Below are 20,990 nucleotides of genomic sequence, written 5' to 3' on the forward strand. Positions count from 1 at the left end.
TATTCAAACCATTAACTTTTTACAAATACATTGAAGGGGAGAAAAACATTCATATACAACTTTAATCAAATCCATTATGTTGAGGGGAAAAAAAATAATCACACCATGCCAACTGAGCTCCCTATCCAGCTCGAGCAAAAACTGTACCACTAGTAAACAGTTATTTGACCATAGTAAAGTCAATGACAAATCAGAGTACATTGTAATGTAATGTAATTGTATCCTTGTTCTTGCTACTGCAGCTCAAAAGTGTTTGTCAGTCGGGAAAATAAAAGTTGTGAGATCTTGTAGTTAGGCCAAATGTGGGGGTACACTAGTGTTACTGAATTTCATGCCAAATGAGCATTTACTCCATATATTTGATATCCATCTTAAGGCCCATATACCGGTTCATTGCTTGTAGCTGGTAACTCAGCCATATTAGCTAGTTAGCATGTTAGCTCCATCACCATTATTAAACTACATCCTTATTGGGCATTTAAACAATAGTTTGCTCTGTACATTTAATGTCACACTAATGTTCATTCACCAGCTGCTAAGGCTGTTGGGAGTTAAAAATCTTGGCTAACAAGGAGACGTTTGATTGGCTCTTGAGCTGGTGGAGGTGGTTCTTGTCCAGTTGCTTCTGGTTGCTAGAGTCCATCATCGTCATCACTGTCTTTTTATTCTTCTTCTTTTTCTTTGTTTGGATCTCCTCCTCTGTCTGGCGTTGTGTGAAGTCCCACGTTCGCTCTTCCGCCTGACAACGACATTATGGCTTACATATGTAGTGCGTTATGGGTTGACTTGCAGTGAGAAAGAGATGGAAAGGGGGAGAAAGAGACACAGGAAAACGTGAAAGAGAAAAAACTAAAAAGGGTAAAGAAAATGTGGGAAAAAAATGGAAACAACAGAAAGAGACAGAAAAGATGAGAACAAGGCAGGAATAGACAGTGAGAGATTGACAGTGGAGAAAGAAAAATGGGGAAAAAAGAAGAGAAAGCGAGGCAGAGAGAGGGAGAAATAAAGCAAAATAGAAAAAAATCAAGAGGCAGCTAGAGGGCAAAAGAAAGTGAGACAGAGAAAAAAGATCAACCAAAACAAACTGAGTGAATAAAGAGAAAAAAAGAGAAGAAATCAGGATGAACGAAACAAAAAGGAAAGAAGTAGCATATTTAGAGAGGTTGAAAGAGAGAAAAAGGGATTAAAAAAGATCAAACTAAAGAAAGTGTTAAAAAAAAGAGACAGAAAGCGAGCGGTAGCGGGGAAAAGCGCGAGACAGAATACATGCAAGATGGTAACTCACGTGCTGCTGTCCGTCCGTCATCTTCCGCTTCCCCTTCTTTCTCTCTTTCTCCATGCGAGCGCTCTTGTCCACGTTGTCCAGGTAGAAGTTGGTTTCGCGCTTGGCCTGCGACACTTCGGTGCGGAGGCGCTGATGGAGAACCATCTGCTCATAAGCCAGACGTTCGCTCAGGTGCGTCCACTGGAATCTGTGCAGGTACTGCCGAGACAGACTTCCTGTTAGCTACCGATTAGCCGGGATAAATAGCAAGCGCTCACCGTACCTTGATGCACCAAAGGTCGGACACGAAGGTCTGGCGTTTCCGTGTCGCCATGGGGGTGTTGTGAAGAGATGCCGCCACGCGCTTAGCCACGCGTTTGTCACGAAACTCCACCCAGCCCTCGGTGAAATCGCTCCTCCTGGACCCAGAGCGCTTCTTCTTCGCCTTCACCTGGCCATCTGCACCGCCGGCAACACAACATGATGAGATGAAGAAGACTGCAACAACACTAAACACTTGGAAAAGATATATGGAGAGGCAACAGTGAAGTAAAGTGAGCGAGAGGATTAAATGGGGCAGGAGATCCATTGAAGATCCTTCTGTTGATCAATGTGAAGTTGCTCGCCAACAAAATGGACAACAGTTGTTTCGAAAGCTGGAATTGAATGTTTACATTCAACGCCAAAGCGAGTGACGTTGAGATAGCCATGAGTTTACCATTTCAACACCCTGTGTCCTCAGTGGATTGCAGTCACTCTAGCAACATGGTCACTAAGTTCTACAACACTGTGCTTTTGAAACAATGAAGATGCATAAAAAAATCTAACAAATTCATATTAGTGGATAAACTCTAATATAGTCTGAACCCTACCTTCAGGTTGTAGAAAGATTCGTCCAATCTCGCCGTAAACGGACAAAAGATTTCTCATATGTTTGGGCCGGAACCTGGGAGGGATATGACCCAGGTACAGAATTCCTGGAACACACTTTTTGTCTGAGGAAGAGGAAGTCTTTGTCAATCCTTTTAAAGTTATCTTTTTCCGCTTTCCTTCTTTTTGAGTTGAGCGCTTCCCATCCTCCTCCTGCTCCACTTCTTCCTGAGTTGGAGTCTTCCTTTCCGCCTCCTCCTGCTTTTCTTCCCCAGTTATAATCTTTCTATCCTCCTCCTCTTCAGTTGTGGTCTTTTCCTCCTCCTCTTCAGTTGTGGTCTTTTCCTCCTCCTCGGGTTGAGCTCTCATCATCCTATCTTCTTCCACTTCTAATTGCACTATCGCAGTCTTCTTCTTCCCATTACCCATCTTTATTTAATGGAAATAAAAATATTTGATTAAAACTAAAGGACGGTTCCACATCTATAAGGCATATACAATAGCTGCTAGTGTAGTTTTCCTTACTATTGTGTTATCAAACACACTTGTATCTACGTATACTTTAAAAAAAAAAAAAAAGCAAACCAAAAATCAAACGATTGTAAACATGTCAACTCACACAAAAAAAATACTAGTGTAAATTAAGCTAATATCTTCTATTAATTTTACAGAACTATGAATATCACGTTAATAGTTTGGTATGTGATGTGTGTAACAGTGTGCAAATAAAACGATTTAAAGAAAAGGAAACATTGACCACGATGAAGAAAAAGCAGGTCGCATTTATGAGTATAAAATCGTTTAATAAACATTGTCTAAATTATTAAAGTATTACATTTGCGCTGTAATGTCTCCGTAAGTTAGTTTAATTTGGTTTTTGTGTCCAAAAATAAGGCAAATAGCACACGTCCAAACAAACTCACCGTGACAACTACTCCCCTTCACGTGCAAACCAGGTCGCATGGTAGTGACGACAAGGCAGCGAAGACAGCTCACTTCCGGTGCCATTTCACATTCAAAGTATGAGTGACGGGGCTCCAGGTGAGGTGGAATGGAACCGTCACTTTCCTTCGGTGCCGGTTGGCGTGGGTTCACCTCTCCGCCTGGGAGACCATGTGTGGATGTAAGCTTGAGTGAGTGAGTGAGTGAGTGAGTGAGTGAGTGAGTGAGTGAGTGAGTGAGTGAGTGAGTGAGTGAGTGAGTGATTACAAAAAAAAAAAGAGGTATGGGTGACGTCGCGTTTGTATAGTTGAAAATTTGATTATATTTTTTCCATATTGTTTGTGATTGTTGAAGTTGGTTTATCTCAAATATTCTTTGGAAAAATAGGGTGTCACATAGTTTTACTTTGAAGTTACGTATGTACAGGAAGTTAGTTGCTATCACTGCTGCGTCGCCATGAACATGCGCCGTTTTCTGCGCGGGAAGGTTTAATCACATTCTTTGAAAATTTATTTTGGAATGGGCCGTAATCCAAAAAGTTGACTTTTTTGTTTGTTTGTTTTTTGATAGGAGTTTGAGTCGAGGCATGCCAGGACGAATGTCGTAGTGGCGCATTCTGAACGCTAGACGCTAACGTTTAGCTGCAAACAGGATGCAGACACCGCTGTCCATTCTGCCCCTGAGTCCGCCGATCAAAGTCAAAGTTCTCAACGCAGGGTTTCATGTGTTCGATGACGTCCTGCAAGTCAGCGTGCTCGAGCTTAGTCGAGGTACATGTTAGTACATTCTCGCTTGTTTGTAATACTTTTACATGAGGGCTGGGCCATATGGCCTTAAGTAAAAGCTGAATTTTACCTAACACAAAAAATGGCCTGTTCTGCTTATAGAAAAAGCAAAACGTGCAGTTACTGGAAACAAGAATAATAACTAATTAAATTAAAAATAATTATTCCCAACAAATGACACCGACATTACATGAAATTCTCAACCATTTTTTCTTCATTGGCTTTCATTTCTATTTTAATGATCTATTATTAAATATACTTAATGTACATTATCATGATATAAGTAATGGGGGTTGGACTAGATAAGTTCTTTGACTTACCTATTCCCCTTTAAACATGTAAATTCTGACTACTAATAATTATTTTCCTTTATAACTTTCCTTTCACTTTAATTTTATATTGCATTTAAATGTTCAATAAACCAAGCCAAGCATCACAACACCAGGACCAGCAAAACAGTGATGTGGATTTGCTCGGATACACGTCATCTAACCTCTATGTACTGTACTAGCAACTTGGATAACATGGCACACTGGACACTTTGTAAAGATGTTTTCAAGTTTTATTTCAAACGGAATTACAAAGTCTGGAATTTAACTTGCCATAAGTTGTAGGAGCCCTGAACGTAATGCAAAGATCCTTGGAAGAATAGCGAAAAATCCGATTGAGGTTGCGCACACACAAATAAATAAAGCTAATGAGTATGAAACCTCTCCGATTGACTGGTGATCAGTCCAGGGTGCAACCCACCTCTGTCCCAAAATAAGCAGGTATAGACTCCAATTCACCAAAGATCTTATTGATGACATGCACTATAGAAAACGGATGAATATAAAAGCAATCTAAGAATATCGACATCAATTCCAAGCAAAATGATTAAGACCTGAAGATCCCTTTGTTGCAGAGGCAGGGCTGAGCCAAGAGGACGCGCTGGAGGTGCTCCAGGCCGTGAGGAAGGAGGCAGGAGCTGATGGAGGAGCAGCAGCAGGAGATGGAGCTTCTCTGACCGCACTGGACCTTCTGCAGAACGAAGAGGCGCTAACCCGCATCGTGACATTCTCCTCGCGGCTGGACTCTGCGCTCGGAGGAGGACTTCCTGTTGGGAAAACCACAGAGATCTGTGGAGCGCCAGGAGTGGGAAAAACACAACTTTGGTGAGAGAAAGAGAGACACATAATAATTTAGATTCGGGCCCAACCAATTATTGGCACTCAAACATTGGCAAATTGGGCCAAATGGCCGATTATTTTCCCCTTAAAACGTTATCAAAGAATACTGACATTTCCGACGATGTGAAAGTATCCTGAATGCACCATTTTGTTTGCGTAGCATTAGCACCTAGCATGTGTGTACCGTATGTTATTCTGTTGTAGCGTCATTTAAACTGTTTAAAGATACCGTAGTTGGATCATTTAACTGTAAAATTAAACACTTGATGTTAAGAATTACATCTACTGTCTATTTAAATGCAAACCATACTTTGTTTTTTGTTTTTAAAACATCGCTAGCCTAGCGCTAATGCTAAAAGTGAAGTTTTATTTTTGCCACTGTCCTTACAAGTTATTTTTAAAGTTGATTTCAAGGTTTCAAATGACAATTCAAATGACATGGCATGAAATATAATCCCAGAGGTCCCAGGTTAGTCTAGTCTGATTTATAAATTGACATTGTATACTTCATGAATTTTTTATTTTTTTTATAAGGTCTTACTATGGACTTATCAAAGCAGAGAATCTTAACTCATTCGCTCCCAGGCATTTTCACAGAAGCAATCCCGTTCGCTCCCGGCTGTTTGACTGGATTTTGACTGATTTTGCAAGGCCCACAGAATATTGTGTTCTATTGCTTATAAAACATAGAACCTATCAAAAGAAAGATTAAAGTCTCTTCTTTAATCCGGACATTTCTATCTGTTTCCGTTTTGTAGCAATTAGCTAAGTTTAATCAATTTTCACAAATCTATTTAGAATTGTGAGTAATTGAGCTTTTATTTCCACATGGCCCTGGTTGATCTCCTTTGATCTGCTGCCACCTGCTGGCTGTTTGTGTAAAAACTGCCATTTCTGCAACCGTTGTTTGCAGTTGAGATGCTGCATCAAAGCCTTCTGTATGCTCAAGCATAAAAAAAAAAAAAAAGTATAAATACGTTTTTGGGACACTTAAAACATTTTTTAAAAACGTATTTATATGTTTTTGGGAGCATATTAGTTAATAACGAAGGTTTGTGCGTAAGTGACATCCATTGAAAAGGAATTGGGGAGTGGTAATTTTATGCTTTATATTAGGGGTGTTAAAAAATCGATTCGGCAATATATCGCGATACTACAGCACGCAATTCTCGAATCGATTCAATAGGCAGCCGAATCGATTTTTTAACATCCATTTTTGATGGAAAAATATTCAACAAAATGTCTAACTTTCACGGAAGAATGTTATATTAATGGAACATTAAGCCTTAATATTTTATTTCAACGCTGTTCAAACATGAAAAATGTTACAACCTGTTTGTTAAATACAGTGGCTTACATTTATAAGACTGAAGTTTCAGATCAATAAATAATAAATTTTCATACAAATTTTACAGTGTACATGTATAAGTTTACCGAATGATATTTTCTAAATCTGAGTAAAAAAAATCGCAACAATCCACTTGTAAATTCATATTGGGATTAATCAGCATCGAATTGAATCGTGACCTATGAATCGTGATACGGATCAGTTAAATAATCAATTGGTAATCTTTTTTTTTTTTTTTTCTGCCAAAAATCAGTATCGGCATTGGCCTCAAAAAATGCAAATCAGTCGGGCCCTAATTTAGATTTCTATAGCGCCTTTCAAGGTGGCCCAAATAGAGATGATCACAACTCCTCAGTAAGCCGCAGTAATATCAGTCGATCTTTGCAGAAGATAAAATGAATGAAATTGCACCATGGCAGAAGATGTGACATGAGTATGTCATTAGTCTGCAGCTGGCTGTGGACGTTCAAGTGCCTCCTTGTTTCGGCGGCCTGGGAGGTCAGGCGGTCTTCATCGACACCGAGGGAAGCTTTGTGGTTCAAAGGGTGGTGGACCTTGCCGCCGCCGCCGTCCGTCATTGCACCTTACTGGCTGAGGACGCCGAGCAACGAGAGGCCGCTACGGCGTTCACCGTGGAAAACATCCTGTCCAACATCTTCCTGGTAATGTGACTCACTATCTCGACAGGAAGTCAAAACTGTGTACGCACACCTTTAGGTTAAAAAATGATCAGTTCCTGTCTTGGTGTGCCTCAGGTGCGTTGCCATGACTACGTGGAGCTCCTGGCCGAGATCTACCTGCTGCCCGACTTCCTGTCTGGTCACCCGAAGGTCCGCCTCCTGGTGATTGACAGCGTGGCCTTTCCCTTCCGCCAGCACTTTGACGACCTGCGGAATCAGCGGACCCGCCTGCTCAGCGGCATGGCGCAGCAGCTCATCTCCATGGCGACCAAGCACGACATGGCGGTGGTCCTGAGCAACCAGATGACCACGCGGGTGCAGGGTGGACAATCTCAGCTGGTCCCTGCGCTGGGGGAGAGCTGGGGCCACGTGCCCACCCTGAGACTGCTCCTGCGTTGGGCAGGTTCGCAAAGGCAGGCGACCATCTTTAAGTCTCCGGATAACGAGGAAGCGACGGTTAACTACCAAATCACAATGGACGGCTTCAGGGACGACGACCGATCGGAACAGCCGCCGAGTAAACGCCCCCGAACACTTGCAGACTAATCGGTTGCCTGCTAGAACAAACTGTTCCTGTGGTTGAAACTGCCATCTGGGGTTCATTTGTATGGAACCAATCAGTCAAGCGTTTATTTTTAAATATGACTTTTGTCTCCATTAAAGATATCTAAAGTCCAAGTCTGTCAAAACTGAAGTTGCTGTTTGAGAAGTTTGGCGTCTCCAATGTGTTTTAGAGATTCAAGTTATAACACCTGTTGGATTGTTACAACTTAGTGCGCACCTTCAACTTGAAACTCTTAAAAGTTTCCGTGGTAGAGTTAGCGGTGTCATTAAACGCCACTGTGTTCCTTGATCCAGCTGCGGTATCGGGTCACTCGCGTGTAGATGCCCAGCTTGTTTCTGCGAGCGCAACCGTCGCCCCAGCTCACCACGCCAGCCAGGAAGACCCGCCCACTCGGGCTGATGACGGACAGCGGCCCCCCGGAGTCACCCTGACAGAGACAAAGATGAAACGAGAAAATATTTTCCAAAAAAAAGACTCTTTAGAAAGTCCAACTTGTACTCTGAAGCAGTGGTGCCCAAGTCCAGTCCTCCAGTTTTCCATGTCTCTCTCCTTCACCACAGCTGAATCTAATGATCAGCTCATCAACAAGCTTTGCAGAAGCCTGATAGCGATCTTGATGATGAATCATGTGTCTTGGTGGAGAGAAACATGGAAGACGGGCTGGATAGGGGCTCTCGAGGCTCTCGACTTGGCCACTAGTCAGCAACTTTTATTGTCAAAAAAGCTATTTTAAACCAAATAAAGAACAGAAAATCTGTCTGGGGCCTCAAAGCATTTGAAAATTGTGATGAAGAAAACTGTGTTAGTCATGTACTGATGAGGCCCCAAAGAGCAGCATCCAATACGTAAACATTCATTTTTCTTCTACCTTTCCTCTTTGGGATTTTACCTTTTTTCTTTTTTTTTTTTTTTTTTTTTCCTGCCTTTGTCAAATTTCTGACATTTTTGACAATATTATGGACAAATTATAGACTCACTTCCTCCTTTTTAAGACATTTTATGGCTTTTTTAAAAACATTTTTTTCTGACTTTTTTTGCTATGAATTTTCTGACATTTTGGCAAATTTGTTTTTGGACATGTTATCATTACTTTTTGAATGGTTTCTTTTCTGCCTTTTTTTTTTTTTTTAATCAATTTTATGACTTTTGGCAATTCAAAAGACATTTTATGGTAATTTTCTGCCTTTCTTTCTTTTTTTTTTGGACAATATGGCAACTTTATTAATATTTTGTTTTATGCATTTTTATTCAATTGACTTTTTTTTTTTTTGCAATTTCATGGACATTTTGTGGTAATTTTCTGCCTTTTGTTTTCGGGCATTTTATGACTTTTTTTTTTATGTATATTTTCTTTTTGCCTTTTTAATTCAATTGTCTGACATTTTTTGGCAATTTCATGGACATTTTATGGTAATCTGCTTTTTCTATTCCTTTTTGGACATTTTATGGTTACTTTTTGAGTAGTTTCTTTTCTGCCTTTTTTTAAAATCAATTTTCTGGCTTTTGTCAATTTCAAAGACATTTTATGGTAATTTTCTGCCTTTTTTATTTTGCTTTTGGACAATGTAGCTACTTTTGAATATTTTTTACGCCTTTTTATTCAATTGATTTTTTTTTTTGTGGCAATTTCATAGACATTTTGTGGTAATTTTCTGCCTTCTTTTGTTTTTGGACATTTTATGACTGCTTTTTGAATATTTTTCTTTTATGCCTTTTTAATTCAATTGTCTGACATTTTTTGGCAATTTCATGGACATTTTATGGTATTTTTTCTACTTTTTCTATTCCTTTTTTGGATGTTTTATGGTTACTTTTTGAATGTTTTTTTTCCTGCCTTTTTTTTTATTTTTATCAATTTTCTGACTTTTGGCAATTCCAAAGACATTTTATGGCAATTTTCGGCCTTTGTTCATTTGTTTTTGGACAATGTGGCTACTTTTTGAATATTTTCTTATATGCCTTTTTATTCAATTATCTGACATATTTTGGCAATTTCATGGACATTCTATAGCAACTTTCTGCTTTTCCTTTTTGGGCATTTTTAGTTTTTTTTTTTTTTTTTTTTAAACAAAAAGTTTTCATCTACCATTTGTTCACTTAAAAATGTGGACTCATTTTTGGAACAGGGGGCCGCAGGAGAGGGAGTAAAGAGCCACATGTGGCTCCAGAGCCGCAGGTTGCAGACCCCTGAGCTAGTCTCAAAAATAGCGTCATTGGACAAGTCATTCAAGTCTTTTTACCTGGCAGGCATCCACACCACCTTTGAGGACGCCGGCACACATCATTCCATCAGTCACCTCGTTGTTCATGACACTGTTACACACCGAACTGTTGATGATGCGAACTTTGGCTTTCTGCAGGACGCTCCCCGCCACACCTTCCAAATAACACAAGAATGCCATCAAAGCGCTTACTCACAACGTGTCTTTCGCAAAACGGTCACAAGCTCATCAGTTTGCCCACCTCCCTCTCTGCTGGCACCCCAGCCGGTTATCCAGGCCTCCTGGCCAGCAGGGAATTGGTAGGCGGGGGAGGGCAGGCAGATGGGCCAGATGTGCTGGCTCAGCGGCACGTCCGAGTCCAGCTCCATCAGCGCCACGTCGTTGTCCAACGTGAGCTGGTTGAAGTCGCGGTGGGCCACGAGCCGCATCACCTTCCTCCTCACCGTCCACTCGTTAGCGCGGCTTAGCACGTGCTGGCCCAGGAGGGCTTCCCATTGGTCGGCCTGTGAGTGCCTGCGACGCAAAGCAATCTGCTTGTGATTGGTCGATTGACACGTCTGTCGCTATTTCTCAAACTTTAACAACTTAATCTAGTCTGTGAAGACTGTTTAATATATCTGTAAATTCCAACAAGGTTAAGAACCACTGCTCTAAAGACTCTTAACTCATTCAAACCCCAAAACGTATAAATGTTTTTTAATACTTTTTCCTTCACTCCCAAAAATGTACAGGTTTTTGTACGTTTTTTTTGTTTGTTTGTTTTCATGCAAGAGCATAGAGAAGGCTTTGATGGAGCTTCTGACCTGAAGAGGTCGCTTACAGCAATGGTTGTTTTACAAAAAACGGCCAGCAGGTGGCAGCAAAGTATAAGAGATCAGCCAGGGCCATGTTGCAACAAGCACAGATTTGTGAATAATGATGAAACTTAGCTACATTCTCATGCTAATTGCTACAAAATGGAAATAGATACAAAAATACTTTTTTTCCTAATGAAAGAAGAAAGAAACTAATGTTTCTTTTGGTAGGTTCCATGTTTTTATAGCAATAAAACAATATTCTGTGGGCCTTGAAAAATCTGTCAAAATCTAGTAAAACAGAGGGAAGTCAACCCCCCAGTGTTTTGACAGTAACATGTTCTATGCGGTCCCACTACTTTAAATATGGTATTTTGGTTAATATTGCATTAGTGGAATTTGAGTTAAGCAGCAAAATCCAACAGTTTTTATCAATATCAGAAGACGGCCATTTTGCCACTTGCTGTCGACTGAAAATGACATCACAGCTGCTCAGGTCTCGGTCACGACCAATCACAACTCAGCTTCAGAAATCAGGTGAGCTGTGATTGGTCGTTACCCGAGACATGAGCAGCTGTGATGTCATCTTAAATTGACAGCAAGTGGCAAAATGGCCGCCCCCTGAGATGGATAGAAACTTCTGGATTTTGTTTCATAACTCATATTCCACAAAAGGAACATTAAAGTAGTCTGGGAAAGTTTGACAAATTTATAAAGACTGTTAAGACTCCACAAATGTAAAGCCTCTAAATCTATCACTAGCCCAACCGCTCGTACCTGACCGAGCCCCTGTCCTGGACGCAGTGGGCGGCGGTCAGCAGCCAGCGACTGCTCAGCACGGAAGCACCGCACGCGTGACCCTGGCCCACCAGCTGCAGACTGACCTGCCAGGGCCACTCGCCCTCTTGCGACGCCTCACCACCGACAATGCGAGAGCTTCGGTACGGCCGGAGACCGCATTCTTACAAAACAACAAAAATACACACACATACACACTGTTAGCATTTGTGCTAATTGTGCTAGCGTTTGCTTCTTAGGAATAGCTAACATGAGGCCAGGACAATTTCACCTATTATCTAAAAGCAGGTGGTGATGGACAATTCACTATGGTGTACATTATGGTACAGTATGTTGAAGGTGTGCGGATTATTAAAAATAATGTAATTATTGATACGTTAACAGTTCATGGACCATTAAATATGATGCAAATACAGTACATTAGAGGTATGTAGACCATTAAACATGATGTAAATATCAAACATTTGAGGTGCACAGACCATTAACTATAGTGTAAATAAATAAATAACATGATACTTTAGATGAAAAAAGCCCAGTATAAATCTATGATAAAAGCTAAGTCTGCTTATATCACTCCAAAGATAGCTGGGAAGGGCTCCAGCTCACCCATTATCCAAATGAGGATAAGTGGTATAGAAAATGGATGGACAGAAGATGACAAGACACCTCTTCTTTTCTGGGCCAATCTGACCCACGTGATTTAAATCAAGATTAGTCACGAGGCTACGCATTGACGCTTTTCAATGTGAAACTAAAAACGCTTACGCCAGGCTTGAATAAGCTTCATACTGGAAAACTACTTTGACCAACTTTGCATTTTTATTTCAATTGGGTCAATTTGACCCATGATGTAAACAGATAAATTGAATTGTGTGGTGTGTGTATGTGTGTGTAAAATGGCCATACGACAGGCTTCCTCATCAGACGCGTCCTCGCAATCATCCTCGCCGTCACACTCGGGGTTGATTTTGTCAAGGCAGCGTCCGTTTCTGCATCGATAGCTGGAGCCGGAGCATGTCGTCATGGCGACCGCTGTAGGAAGCATGTGTTAGCAGTGCATAATCAACACATTATGTTTTAGTCTAATGACACAAATGTCTTGTTTTGAATCTCTTTTCCACATGAGGTTCTCGTTTTGACAGAAATCTCTCATTTTGACATTGTCACATTTTGACAGAAATGTCTTGTTTCCACAAGTGGAGTATTTTAATTATGTAATCATGAGACACAATTGGGGTCCTCCGCACATTTTTCGCATTTGAACTCATCAGACCCGTCGGCGCAGTCGTCTTTGCCGTTGCACATCGTCGTCCGCAAGACACAACGACCATTTCTACAGCGGAATACGTTGGGGGCACATGTGCCTGCCAAAGGAGACAAAGGAGGTCAAATTTCCTAAAAATACTTATTACTACACTTACATGCAGAAATATGTATTGTTTTCACATTTCAACTTGTTTTTTTTGTTTTTAAATACATCACTAAATATGACCTGACCCAACTGTGAGAGACAAATAAGGAGTTGACAGAGTGATACTGTCACCTTGTGGTCTATTACAGGTTTTGCTGTAAATATACATTAACAAATATTGTAAATCAACATTATGCATAATTTCAACATTAACGCTGCACTTAAATGTTTAAAAAAAAAAAAAAGTACTTAAGTAGTTTAATTTAAATATATTGCAGATGGGCCAACTCATTCAATGATGAGGTACATAAAAATAATAATGATTTTAATAAAAATAATAATAATGTATGAAAAAATATGAAAAATAGTTTATTTGATAACAAAATAATTCATTGCCATTTTGAAAGGTGATTATTTCAACAGAAACTCACTGCAGTCTTCCTCGTCGCTGGCATCTCCGCAGTCGTCCACACCGTCGCAGCGCAGACGCGAGTCCACGCATAAGTCGTTGGTGCAGCGGAACCTTCCCGGACAAGCTGCTCCAAAACAAAACACAATCTATCAGAGGTGCATATAGAAGAGATTATGATTAGAGGTGGAGCAGTTGTTAAATACACCAGTCAATTTAAATGTCTAATTTTGACATGAATGTCTCATTTTGACAGAAATGTCTCGCTTTGACACAAATGGCCCTTTACAACAAATTCAATATAATGTAACTAGGACATTTTACAGATGCACGGAAAATGACTTTACAGTCAGTGGGGATGAAGGCCTCGTATGTGGCGAAGAAACCCTGATCCACATACGACCAATCCGAGTTGAACTTGACAGTCATCAGGTTGCTTCTGCTGGCCACTGTTGTCCTTTCCACTTTTGCACCACACAGCCTGATGTGATAGAGATGCACGAGTCATTCACTGTGGTGTAAATATGCTAGTTTAGATACACATCCACCATTAAATATAAATAAGTTTGACTTTTTTCTCTCCCTCTCTTTTTTTAAGGAATGAAATAAAAAAAAATTATTTAGAAATTGAATTGAATATGATGCAAATATGGAACATCAGAGGCATGAAATGTGAATGTGGTGCATTACTTGTATATATAACATTAAATATGACGTAAATATGCTACATTAGAAGTGCGCAGACCATTAAATAAGGAACATGTGCACATACAAGTTATTTTTATGTGTTGATTGACTATAAACACTGTAAAATTAATGACAGTATGTACTATGTATGGCCAATTACAATTGGGCTTGCGGTGTATCACCCTAAAACAAGAGGAAAATAACCTTCTGTTGTTGACTTCCACATAATCTCCCGAACAATCGTTGGAGTCATTTCCGACGTAAAACTTGCTGAATTTGACTTTGACCAACTTTCCCTTTGACACCTGAAAAAAAAAAAAAAAAAAAAAACACACACAAGCAGCATTGCTACTTCAACTTTTGTCAACTTGCACTCAGTTTCCAGCCAAGTTGGTAGTGCATGTCAGCGAGAAGGACATTCTTTGAACTACAAAAGCTGCCAAAATAAACATCCAGAAAGATCAATTCATTACTGGCCTGGATGTTCCATTCGCACGAAGTCCGAGGAGGATAGCTGGACGGGAAGTACGGCGAAGAGAAGACGCCCACGTCACCGCTCAAAATTTCTCCACAGCCTGCTGGCGGCATAGAGGTTAAAAGTAACATCCACAACACCGATGATTAAAAATGACAATTTGTCACATGCCGACCTGGAGGCGCCAGAGAGACCTGCGAAAAGTTGGCTATGAAGCCCGGAAAGTTCTTCTCCTCGTTGGTGACCAGCGTCAACAACATGACGTTCCCCGACGACACGAAGGACAGCGAACGGTGAGGAATGCCGCAATGTCTGAAAACACAACACGGACTCTTTGGTGGGTTTTCCATTAGGGGTATGAAAAAAAAAGAAGAAAGAAATCGATTCTCATTTAGTATGATTCAGAATTGATTTTGTTTAAATTATTTTATACTGTCTTGCCCGTGTTTGTGTGGGTGTCTTTATTGGGAGCGCTGTTCAATGTTATACATGTTTTGGCCACTTAGGGGCAGTGTGGTTCCGCGCGTTCTGATACACTGTTAAATTGTAGCCACATTAGAGAGTAGAAGGAAAAAGTCACGATCAAATTATGGCAATAAAAGTTGTTTTGTTTTTTTTGCAGCGTAGGAAGAGCATATGCCGGTAAGTAATGTTAAGATGCTGTGAGTGGGTATAAAAAAAAAATAAAATAAAAAGTAATGTTAAGATGCTTTTCTGTATACATTCCTAACGTGCTTTGTATGAAGCCGTTCTTTTGAGTGATAAAAGTGCCGTGAGTAGTACGGTAATTAGCATTAGCGAGTCAGACTGGAGTAGATCATGACGATTCTTTGCACATCTATAAATTGGAGCTTATAGTCAGTCAAATTTTTGACAATGGGGGGGGTTCAAGATGGAAGCATTGTTATAAAGACTGAAGTTTATAAAGATGGAGATTGGGAAAACGGATAATGTAAAGCCTGAAGTCGAAGATGAAGGTTGTGAAGCTGGAGATCGTAAAAATGGATGATGTAAAGATTGAAGTCATAAAGATGGAAATCGAGAAATTGGGTGAGACAAACACTTAAGGCCTAGAAAATGAAGGTTGTGAAGATTGAGATCTCAAACTAGATGTAAAAAACTAAAGAAAAATGGATAATGCGAAGATTAAAATTCTCAAAATGAAAATTGTTAAATTGTTCGTAAAGATCTAGATAATAAAAAAACATTATTTAATGATATAAATTGTGAAATTGGGTAATATAAAGATTGAAGTCTAAAGACGAAGTTTATGAAGATGATATCGCAAAGATGATGACGCAAAAACTGAAGACAAAAGATCGAGATCATGAAAATGGACGTAAAGATTGAAGTCATAAAGACAGACATTGGTAAATTTGGTGAGGTATACGTTATATGTGTATATCACAAAGACAAAGATTGTAAATGGAGCTTGTGGAAAAAGAACGACATAACGAGTCATAAAGTCATAAAGAAGAATTAAATACATCATTAAAAATAATATTAATTAAATTTATTATATGTTTAATAATGTATATGATTATTAATAATATAATTTATATACTAATTTATAAAATAAATTATAATAACAAAAATAAAAATTAATTAAATAATAATCAAATACTAAATACATAGAGTCTCACTCGGCAATGGCGGTCTGCTCGATGGGTGCGAGTGAATCGTAAATCTTGACAAAGTCGTGTTGGCAGTCGTCCTCCAGGATCAGCTTTTGGAAGTCCAGTCGCACGCGGTGGGCAGCGTCCGCTCTCAAGCGCCACTGCAGGTAGACGTTGGACGGGTACGAAGAGTCAGGGAAACCCGGCGACTGAACGACTCCGCCCTCTCGGACATGCACGTTAAAGGACTTCTTAACTGGAAACCAGCAGGTCGTTACCTTGTTATTCACATCAAATATCAGCTTCAAACTCAATGGTTTTATGAAAAACCATATCAATTCACCTTCTCGAATGCTTGTTCCCTTTAGAGTTTTGGTCGTGACAAAAAAAGCTATTAAATTTTTTTTTTTAATCTTACCCAACAAGGATGATGATGTCATCCGTGGATCGATGGCTGCACACAAAAACGGCACACTTTTAACATGGACGTTTCAGCTGATTGGCCGCTACTTGGCTTGATTGACAACCGGCGTGGGAGGGCCAACCTCGCGTGACGACTGCGTCGACGTTGAGCGCGTGCTGCGGTTTCAGAAGCACTCTCCCTTGCCGACTTTGTTGACTTCCTGCAGATGCTTGCAACGACTGGATGGCGACGTCCACCGAGGCCTGCTGGGGCGCGGGGACGCTGAACTCGGAGCGGTAGTACGCCGTCACAGAATTACCGCCGCCATTGCTGCAGCGGTGGCAAAGATGGTGGTTACCATGACGTGACATTTGACCTACTGGAGACTGTCTAAAAAGCTTAAAGCACAGTACAGGATTTCTATGTAGCGAGAAATTTTCTGCAAGTCCCGTGACTGGACAGCAGCAGAAAAACCACTTGTGACTCCTAGTAGTGACCTCTTGGACTACGTTGTCATTTTCTACAAGTACTGTACAAATGACAGGTAAATTTATTTTACGTACATTTTTTTTTACAGGTACAATAATTTTTTATTTTTTTTTACAGGTAGGATTTAAAGTACTTTTTTTTTTACAGGTACATTTTTTTATGTACATTTTTTTACAGGTAAATTTTTTTACAGGTACAATTTTTTTTAGTACATTTTTAACAGGTACAATATTTTTTAAAGGTAAATTTTTTTACATAATTTTTTTACAGGTACAATTTTTTTTTAAAAGTACAATTTTTTTTACCTACGTTTTTTGACGGGTAAAATTTTTTTACGTACAATTTTTTTTTTCAGGTACAATTTTTAAAGTACATTTTTTTTTAGTGCATTTTTTTACAGGTACATTTTTTTTTTTTTTTTTATTGGTACACATTTTGTTACTGGTACACTTTTTTAGTACTTTTTTTAGTACTTTTTTTTTTACCGGTAATTTTTACATACAATTTTTTTTACAGTTTTTTTTTTTTTTTTGTACATTTTTTTTTTTTTACAGGTACACATATTTTACGGCTACAATTCTTTTTATGTACAATTTTTATTACAGGTAAAAAAAATTACAGGTACACGTTTTTTTACAGGTATATTTTTTTACGTACATTTTTTTACAGGTACAATTTTTTACATATTTTTTTACAGGTACAATTTTTTTACAGGTACATTTTTTTTTGAAGGTACCTTTTTTTTTTTTTTTTACAGGTACACATTTTTTTACAGGTAAAAAAAAAAAAACTTTTACAGATACAAATTTATATTTATATTTATTTATATTTTTATTTTTTTTTCTCCAGGTAAATTTTTTTTACACGTTACATTTGCACCATATTTACCTCCATAGATTTCACTTACTGGCGAGGTGAAAGACGTTTTTTTTTGGGGGGGGGGGGGATTTCCAACCGACGCTGCCTTTGTGGGCACTCGACTCTTTTTAGTAGGTAGCTTTCCATGCTCAAATCAAAAATAATTATGCTAATGTTAGCTATCGCAAAATTGCGTGGTTGCAATAAATATAGCCATCAGCTTGATAGTTCGCCCTTCAACACTGACCCGACCAGCCACGGAACACTCAAAAGTTGTGAGCTTTCTTGTTTACGAATGCATATGAATGCATCATGGGAAAGGCGGGAGGGGGTTAGCGCGGCGTTGTGTTTGTATACAAAAAAGAAGGAATGATCACAATCACCGTCTATTGTTAACATATGAGAAACGTTACTGTGCTGCTGCGATTGGCTGGCAACCAGTCCAGGGTGTCCCCCGCCTACTGCCCAGAGCCAGCTGAGATAGGCGCCAGCAGCCCCCGCGACCCTTGTGAGGAATAGGCGGTCAAGAAAATGGATGGATGGATGGTTACTGTGCTGTATAAAGAAAAAACAGAAAATAGCCACTTAATTAATTTTTGTGACAACTGATTAATATTATGATTTTATCTATAGTGAGTATCTATGGAGAGGGAAAAGCTTAACATCCATAAAATCTAAAATATTGAGACAATCATTCATTCATTTCGTTGAAGTGGGCATAAGTACAGACATATTATTTTTTTTGAATGACTGATTTCAGGTTTCTGTCATTAAGCAACGTTGACCTTTATTACACTCAAAAACTTGGTCACATGACCCACCTGAAGGCCTCCACCGACGAGCGTTGGAAGTATTTGCCCAACGTTGCGTTTGTGTCATACATCACTCTCAACTGCAAAATGAAATGTTAGCGTTAGTCACAGCTGACCTCCCATAATGCATCGGGGGCGGGCCACGCTGCCACTCACCTCCTGGCTGAAAAGAGCCGCCATCTTGACAAATGGCTTGCTGCCAGGATCCTCGTAGGCCGGCAGGAAGTGTTGGTTGGCGATGGACATGGAGCCCACGTAGACACGCGTCACGGCCACGTCGCGCTGCACTAGCCACATAATAACAAGTAGATGTTAAGGTTATAATAGTGTGTTATTTTCCTTTATAGTTATTATTTCGTTTGGAATTTTATTTTTTAAAATCAGTTTGTTTCAGTTTGTGTGAGTGGTTTGTTAATTTTATGTTTTCAAAAATGCCTCATTTAATATAGTTTTTAAATTAGTTTTACAAAGTAGTTTTAGTTTTTTTAATATATGGAGTATTTGGAGTGCAAGATAAAAAAAAAAATGTCACAAAGTATTGTTTAATAATGTAAACAACAATTTCCAAACGACAGTTCGACCTTTCTTCTGTACAATTGTACAACAAAATAAATACATTTAAATTAGTGCTGTGAAAGTTAAAGCAATAACTAATTAATTGATCACAAAAAAATATTGCATTATGCATCATGCATTAACACAGATTAATCACTCTATTAATTTTGACCGATGACCCTTTAGCTGACAGTGGATGGTTACGATAATTAAAGGTAGCAGAGATGGTGTTTGAACAATAAACATAACTACATGTATTAAAGTAAAGCATTTAATAAATGTTTGTGGATGACAATCAGAATATTTGTTCATGTCAAACTATTGGGACTATTTTTGTCAATTTTAACTCATGTAAGTAATTAACTGATTAGAAAAAGAGGAGGATGAACGTGTGCAGTGGTAGTGGGGAAAATGTTTTGAAGACATCACCATAACATTAAATGTCGACAAAATTACCGGTAACACACAACAGGTGCTCTTTAAATTTGGGGCACAAAAAATGTTGACTAAAAAAAGCCTTTTTAATTGACGTGATTAATCAATATTCTAAAATGTGACTAATCAGATTAAAAATGTAATCGTTTGACAGCTCTAATTACATTAAATTAAATATTAATAAAAAAAAATTAAATGTATTTAAAATAAACCCCAAAAGCTCATGTATGAAATTAATTGACAAAAATTAAAGCAAAGGACATTTTTGCTGTAATTACAGTATAGTTAGTTTTAAAAACATAAAATTGAGTTTCAGTTGTTTTTTAAAAAGCCCTCTCGTTTTTATTTCATTAACAAAAATGCCTTTTCAATTTGAGCTTTAGTTTTCATTAAATATATTAACCATTGTTCATTAAGAGAGACAAAACACACTAACTGCATCCACACACTGAGGCAGGTAAAAAGAAAAAAAAAAAAAAGAAAAAGTGCGTCCACTCACGGTGGAAGCGCCACACGAGCAGTCCGGTCAGCAGAGACAGAGCGGCAGCTGCCGCCACAAGGCCAGCGCCGACCCACAACGTCCTGTGATGCGCAGGCCTCTTCTCCAGCTTCTTGGCGTCTGGGGTGGGCAGAAACTGAAGAGTGGCATCTAGGTCCAGATCCTGATGAGAGGGTGGGGGTTGCCATGGTGAACCGGTCAGATAAAATTGACATTTAAAAGAAAATCTTTTAAATGTTAAAACATTGCTATAAAGAGTAATAATGTAATAATATATGGGAACATGGACCAGGCGTCACCAGAACCCCGAAAGTGTGAGGCAGACATGCTAACCACGAGTTCACCTATAAATGCTGTGCATGTGAACTGTACACATGACGAACCGGTTGGTCCAGTGGTGACGTCACCGACTTGTCTCGGGCTAAACTTCTGCCCCGTCTCCAGTGGATCCATGATGACGTCACTCTTCTAGCTGTGCATGGTCGATGGCCTCTCTAATCACTTCGCTCAAGCCCCGTGCGCGTGCTCCACCATCGCATCATGAACAGATAAGCGTGCGCGCATGCGTGTAAAAGAGAAAAATACGCACCGAGAAAGTTTTCAAAGTTTCTGAAAGTACAAGACATAGAAGGTTGGTGTGAAAAGACTGACAAGGCAAGGGGGCACAAGGCGATGTGCGGTATTTAGTCTCTCCCGCCCCCCTTAAGAAAGTAAAAGTAAAACCAGGAGTGGGGAAAAAATATGTGTCCTTCCTCGATCAGCTACTCTCCTCACACAAAGCATTGCGCAGCTTCCTCACCTGTGCTGGGCGCGGCTTGCATGACAAAAGGGGCGTGGCCACGGCGTCATACTCTTCTCATAGGTTACTTGTTTGGCAGGATAATACGGAGCACCTCTGGTGTCA

At 39.5% G+C, this 20,990-nt stretch overlaps 3 protein-coding genes across 7 annotated transcripts; 1 reads left to right on the top strand and 2 right to left on the bottom strand.

Annotated features, from left to right (window-relative positions):
* Positions 1–48: 48 nt before the first annotated feature.
* Positions 49–4,887, bottom strand: abt1 (activator of basal transcription 1). Its single transcript, XM_077514227.1, has 6 exons — positions 4,745–4,887; positions 3,058–3,237; positions 2,137–2,563; positions 1,548–1,723; positions 1,286–1,483; positions 49–739 (listed from the first exon to the last, which is right to left on the bottom strand). The coding sequence occupies exons 3-6, from the start codon at positions 2,561–2,563 to the stop codon at positions 536–538; spliced, it is 1,005 nt and encodes a 334-aa protein (XP_077370353.1). The 5' UTR covers positions 3,058–3,237; positions 4,745–4,887; the 3' UTR covers positions 49–535.
* Positions 3,163–7,736, top strand: rad51c (RAD51 paralog C). Of its 2 annotated transcripts, none has more exons than XM_077514225.1 (5): positions 3,163–3,249; positions 3,647–3,846; positions 4,766–5,015; positions 6,824–7,040; positions 7,134–7,736. In XM_077514225.1, exons 2-5 carry the CDS (start codon positions 3,729–3,731, stop codon positions 7,602–7,604), a joined length of 1,056 nt encoding a protein of 351 aa, XP_077370351.1. In that variant the 5' UTR covers positions 3,163–3,249; positions 3,647–3,728; the 3' UTR covers positions 7,605–7,736. The 2 variants fall into 2 exon arrangements, with proteins under 2 accessions (XP_077370351.1, XP_077370350.1); XM_077514224.1 differs by lacking the exon at positions 3,163–3,249 and adding an exon at positions 3,462–3,562.
* On the bottom strand, positions 4,410–20,880 carry LOC144014395 (suppressor of tumorigenicity 14 protein homolog). 4 transcript variants are annotated; one of them, XM_077514220.1, is made up of 19 exons: positions 20,498–20,880; positions 20,087–20,249; positions 18,754–18,884; positions 18,607–18,677; positions 16,581–16,768; positions 16,454–16,489; positions 16,063–16,291; positions 14,595–14,731; positions 14,422–14,519; positions 14,149–14,249; positions 13,605–13,738; positions 13,280–13,384; positions 12,685–12,801; positions 12,344–12,469; positions 11,417–11,600; positions 10,087–10,358; positions 9,864–10,000; positions 7,840–8,050; positions 4,410–4,957 (listed from the first exon to the last, which is right to left on the bottom strand). In XM_077514220.1, exons 1-18 carry the CDS (start codon positions 20,537–20,539, stop codon positions 7,889–7,891), a joined length of 2,433 nt encoding a protein of 810 aa, XP_077370346.1. In that variant the 5' UTR covers positions 20,540–20,880; the 3' UTR covers positions 4,410–4,957; positions 7,840–7,888. The 4 variants fall into 4 exon arrangements, with proteins under 4 accessions (XP_077370346.1, XP_077370344.1, XP_077370345.1 ...); XM_077514218.1 differs by having other exon boundaries at positions 16,379–16,489; XM_077514219.1 differs by having other exon boundaries at positions 4,410–4,979; positions 16,379–16,489.
* Between the last annotated feature and the right edge of the window lie 110 nt (positions 20,881–20,990).

This window comes from Festucalex cinctus, chromosome 2, assembly GCF_051991245.1.
Source record: "Festucalex cinctus isolate MCC-2025b chromosome 2, RoL_Fcin_1.0, whole genome shotgun sequence".
Classification (NCBI taxonomy): domain Eukaryota; kingdom Metazoa; phylum Chordata; class Actinopteri; order Syngnathiformes; family Syngnathidae; genus Festucalex; species Festucalex cinctus.